Source organism: Cryptomeria japonica, chromosome 7 (genome assembly GCF_030272615.1).
Source record: "Cryptomeria japonica chromosome 7, Sugi_1.0, whole genome shotgun sequence".
NCBI classification, from domain to species: domain Eukaryota; kingdom Viridiplantae; phylum Streptophyta; class Pinopsida; order Cupressales; family Cupressaceae; genus Cryptomeria; species Cryptomeria japonica.
The window spans coordinates 742,470,329-742,475,937 of NC_081411.1; the positions used below are offsets into that span (position 1 = coordinate 742,470,329).

Below are 5,609 nucleotides of genomic sequence, written 5' to 3' on the forward strand. Positions count from 1 at the left end.
GTGGTATGCATGCAATTATGTCTATTTTTGTTAAGTTTCTAAAACTGTTGTAACAATTTGTAATTTTTTTTGCATTGCTCTCCTCTCAAGGTTAGTGTAGGAAGTTGTTCCGCTACTTAACTTCCTTACATTTTATACCAAAGTCTAAAATCCAAAGTACCTTTCAAATATCTAAAAATTCTTTTCACAACTTGCTCATGTGTCACATTTGGATTTGCCTGAAATCTAGGCACCAGACAAACAACCTGCATGATACTTGGTCTGGATGCAGTCAAATACAACAATCCACCAATTATTGATCTGTACTTTTTTTGTTCAACTTTCAGAGACTCATCATCTTTGCTCAACTTACATCCAATAGTTAAAGGAGTTGCAACCGGTTTGCAATCATCAAAACCAAATTTATTCAAAATCTCTTTCATATACTTGCCTTGTGAGATAAAAAATCCACTTTCAAATCAAATAACTTGGAACCTAAGAAAGAAAGACAACTAACCAAATATTGACATCTCAAATTCTTTCTGCATCTCTTTAGCAAACACTTTGCATAAACTATCATTTACTCCAAATATAATGTCATCAACATAAACTATAACAATTAACAATTTATCTCCATTAATCTTGAAATAAAGATTATTGTTTGTTGTACCTTTCCTGAAATTCTGTTGAGATAAATACCTATCTAATCTTGCATACCAAACTCTAGGTGCCTATTTGAGTCTATACAATACTTTCTTTAGTTTGCACACCATATCCAGACCTTCAATAAGTTTGAATCCATCTCGTTGCTCAAAGTATACTTCTTCTTCTAGATCTCCACTCAAAAATGCCGATTTGACATCCATCTGATAAACTCTAAAGTTTTTGTAAGCTGAAAAATGCAAGAAACATACATATAGATTCCATCTTTGCTACTAGAGCAAAAGTTTCTTCAAAGTTTATACCTTCCACCTGAGAATATCCTTTACATACCAGTCTTGCTTTATTCCTTGTAACTTGTCCTTGCTCATTCAACTTATTTTTGAATACCCATTTGGTTCATATCACATTCTTGTCCATCAGTCTAGATACTAGCTCCCAAGTCTTGTTCTTCTGGATCTGATTTAGTTCTTCTTCCATTGCTTTTATCCATCTTTCATCTTTACTTGCTTCCTCATAAGTCTTCGGTTCAGTCATTGATAGTAAACAGTAATTGGCTCGTTCTTGAGCTTCTGCAATCTTCCTTCTTGTTTGAACACCTTTCGTTTTGTATCTAATTATTTGATTTTCTGAATGATGCTTCTGAACATACTTATAAAATTTGGTTTCAAGTCCACCTGATAAATATGATGCCACATGATATGCTTTTTGTTGAGGTGTCCAAAATAGTCCCCTCAAAAGTAAGATTGATAGTTGTACACTAACGCTGGGGTCCCATGGGGGGCTTCATGATCTATTTTTAGGATTTGGGAAGAATTAAAACCCTTATTATCTAGGATTACAAATTTTTGTGGGTGGAAAAGGTGTGGGGCTAGAAATTGCCCACTACCTTAGGCTCTTTTCCTACCATATGTCAATCGTTTGAAATTTTTCAAATTTTTGTCAATTGAATTTTTTGTTATTTCAAATTTATTTACTTTGTTGAATTGAATGTGCTAAATAATAAAATTCACGAGACTACCAACTTCTATAAATTTAGGAGCTCAACCTTTTAAACTTAAAGTGCATTACAAAATTCATGGAACCACCCAACTACATGCGCTATAAAATAATCCTAAAAAACTCGCAATATCTATTATATTTTTTAAGAAGTCCCACTTCATGAAACCCTAACCAAAATAATGTTTAATTGATACACTATGCAACATTATATACTTAATTGTTTTTTAGATTTAGAAAATCTTTTTAAAGATAAATATTGAAATGATTATTATTTTAAGTGTTCTATAAGGAACTCATTTTTGATCCTCCCCTATATCCACCCTTTTCCCCTTCTCCCCTATCTACCACATTCCTTTCGCTTCCATATACCTTTTTTCGAGTAGCGTATGACGTAGGCCAAACATATCGTGTCTCATACGCTTCAATTCGATACATACGAATCAGCCCACCCCATATATATTACGAACGGTAAAATTTGGCGCTGTAGCAGCAGCGGCAGGAGGCCACCGATTGTCTTTGAATTTGAATTGATTTGAATTGAAATATCCATAGAACTGGAGATGGAAAATAAGCCTCCATTAACGTTGGCCTTCCTCTGCAAAATGCTGCAAAGAATTGAAGAATCACCAACATCCAATCTAAAGAAGAAAAGTGCTCTGCAAAGACTGTTGGAGGCAGCTCGCGAAACGGGAGATTTGTATGGAGTAGTACGATTACTAATTCCACAGGTAAGCTTTTTTCTTCTTTAAAGGCACAGTAAATTTTTGTGCATAATTTGTTATCTTTGTCTAATATAAAATAATCTGTAATAATATAAACTTTTTGTTCATACGTAAGAAGAGTCTTTGATCCAGTAATCGGTTTTAATTTGATTATAATTCAAACCCTTATTTAGCCTGCAAGTCTGATTCAAGGGAAAGGGGAGCCTGTAAAAGTGTTTCTTAGGTTTTAAACATACTTAGTCGACCGCTTTGAAATTACAAGCGCTCGTGTTTGTTAATTGCTAGTGCAAATGTTCGGTTGGTCGGAGGGTTAAATTTAATAGTAACAGAGTCTTATTCATATTTTTGCATTCGTTGTGCTCACCGTTATAATAATGCCGTATTGTTTGGACAAAATTCTGTTCGCTTGTCGTTGCGAAAATATAGGCATGCTGATGTAACCAGTTTATTTTTTCTTTCCCCTTGGTAAATTCTGGTAGAGGGTCGCCTTTATCATAATGTGGTTAAGCGTGTACTACATTCCGGTTACAAGACATTTGTCATACCAGTTGGAGTTGTAGGTCGCCTTTACTATTGTGTTGGTAAAGCCTTGGATTATATTCCTGTTGCAAGACAGCTTTACTACATGCCAATTGGATTTATAGGCCACTTCTAATGTAACGCGAGATAGCTTGGATATGTTCATAATGAGATTGTTTCGGGTACAAAATGTTGCGGGTTCAAATTCTGTCATACCCTCCTTGTCCTCTTCGTCTAGGGATATTGATTCACTGGAACATTGATGACAATGTGCTCTGTGAAAGTTGTAGAAAAATAATTAATATTACCTATATTTTGGCCTTTGTATTGTCGATCATATCAATGTTGCTTTGATATGTCTTGCAATTTCCTGAAGCAATAGTTTTACTGGTGACTGAGCTTCCACAATGGTTACAGGTTTAGTTTTATGATTTATCGCCATTAGCTTGCTTTGGCTCTAGAATCTTTGACTTTTGTTAGGGCTCTGGTCATGACTCTCTGGTTGCATAGGAATTCTATCTTGCCCATAGTACAAATTTCTATTTTTATTGAATAAATAAAGTGCCAAATAAATGTAGCGTATGTTTGGTGGTGTATCGTAAAGCATATTAGAAAAGGAATCATAGCCAGAGATAAAAACCTCACATGGATCTCAGAAAATGAAAGAGGAAAGCATGCTGTACTTTCATCAATATGTCAGATGATAAAATTGGAAACAATATACGGGGGAAAGAGACGATCAACTGATTGTTGACTAGTCATAAATTGTAAGGCTAATTAATGAACCTTCCCTTATAACTAATTTTTGTAGAGCACAATTTTACTTTTTAATTTTGTGCGTTTATTTCATATAAAAATGCTCTTCTGTAATATAATCTTATATTACATGGCAATGAAAATGCTGTGAAGATTTTGGTTAAAATCAAAAGATAAATCATAAAACATTATAAAGCTGTATTGAAACTTTTCTTTCCTTATTGGAAATCCATCTGAGCGCGATATGTGTAACTTGATTTTGGTCACATTTTGGTTTATAACTTCCTTTTTGTGACATAATCGAGTGTCCTTTATGTTGAATTATCTCTGGTTACAAAAATATGTGTTTGCATATTGGCTAGTATTGATAGGAATGAAAATTATATTTGTTGCTTTGATTGTGATCAATCATGAACTATTAGATTATGAGTTAATCTTCTGTGCTTCAGAACATCTTGAGTTAAATTTATGTTTTGTGTTAGTCTTGTTTGTGAGGATAATTTTCCTTCTTTGTTGTAGTAAACAGTCATTTGATATGGTAATTTCACAAAGATCTTCAATCAAAATGTGTCATCTTGTTAAAAAAAGTAAGTGGTTCTAATGTTTGCATTCTTTGTTGCAGTCTAGATTATATATCTCAGTCATCCCTCATGTTCTGATCCTCCATGTCTGATCTAGTATCATGTCCTTTCCAAGCCCATCTGGGGATGTTTCTTAGTGCCATTCCACACACAATTGACATCGTATGTGTGAATGTAAGATAATTTTACCTGTCGTGTGAGCTAACTTCCTTAAGGTGGTCTTTTCCATAGATGAATTGATGAGTTTTAATGGAAGTTTTTGCACAGCAAATTTATCAATTATATAGCCAACCTTGTGATTTTATTTTGCTTCTTGGCGTAACTACAATGGCAGTGAGGGGGCTAATAATGGAGCGAGGGGAAAACAAAAACCCCTTAAGATAAATTTAGCAGCCATTTACAGGTCAAATTAACAATTAATAATTAAATATGATATTTAAAATAAAAAATAAAAAATATAATATTTAAAATTATGTGTATATATATGTAGTATTTTAATATTAAATTATCTTTTAAATCTTGTTATATATAAGTAAAATTGATTTTTATTATTATTTTATATAATAAAATAATTAATAATTTATATTAATAATCATTCTGCACTTTTGCATTATATTAAATTGTTAATTATATGGAACATAATAAACTTGAAAGCTAATAATTAATAAACTAGCATGGATATCTTAAATATATCTATATAAAAGATGCTGAGAGATATCAATCTCAAGGTGCCTATATTAAATTTGTGACATAAGTTAGCTATATGCCTCGATATTGATTTCTCTTGGTGTTTTTTTATATATGTATTTAAGATAACTATGCTAGTTAGGATGAGTCAAGAAAGGAATATATCTCATACTTTATTTATAAGTTTGTAAAACGCCAAATCAATTATAAAAGTTAAACTTGAAGTGCCGAATAACATAATGGATAATGAAGAGGTAAACTTGTATTTTTGAGATGCACAACTTTCTATTATATCATACCTGTCTATATATACGTGGCCAGTCATACCTAAATTAGTGTCCACTTAGGAAACTAAACGACCAACATATTCTCATTTTAGTTTGTTTTTCATGGGTTTTTTGCAATAGTTAACTTGGTAAGTAACATCAAAAGAAAATGATTATTGTATCTAAAATTTATGACCTACTAAAGTTTATTGAGTCATGGAACACATTTGCATGCATTTATTTGTATTATCCCTAAATTATAATGACACATTCATAGCAGCAGCAGTTTAATGCCTCATATTTTTTTGGTTCAAATTCATTTGCAGATCTTTTTGTTATGCAATTCTGTTCATTATTGTTTATATTGAAAGTAGAGGTCATTCACCCCTGCAGGGACTTGGTTAGATTCACAGACACAAGAAACAACCATGTCTTAA

The 5,609-nt window shown here is 32.4% G+C and overlaps 1 protein-coding gene across 1 annotated transcript in view; it reads left to right on the top strand.

The window, feature by feature from the left end:
• The first annotated feature begins 2,010 nt into the window (after nucleotides 1-2,010).
• Nucleotides 2,011-5,609, top strand: part of LOC131071923 (DNA ligase 4) — a 30,516-nt gene continuing 26,917 nt past the window's right edge. Inside the window, exon 1 of the mRNA XM_059207765.1 lies at nucleotides 2,011-2,369. Coding sequence (XP_059063748.1) covers nucleotides 2,202-2,369 — 168 coding nt within the window. The 5' untranslated portion in view covers nucleotides 2,011-2,201. The remainder of the gene's footprint in view (nucleotides 2,370-5,609) is intronic.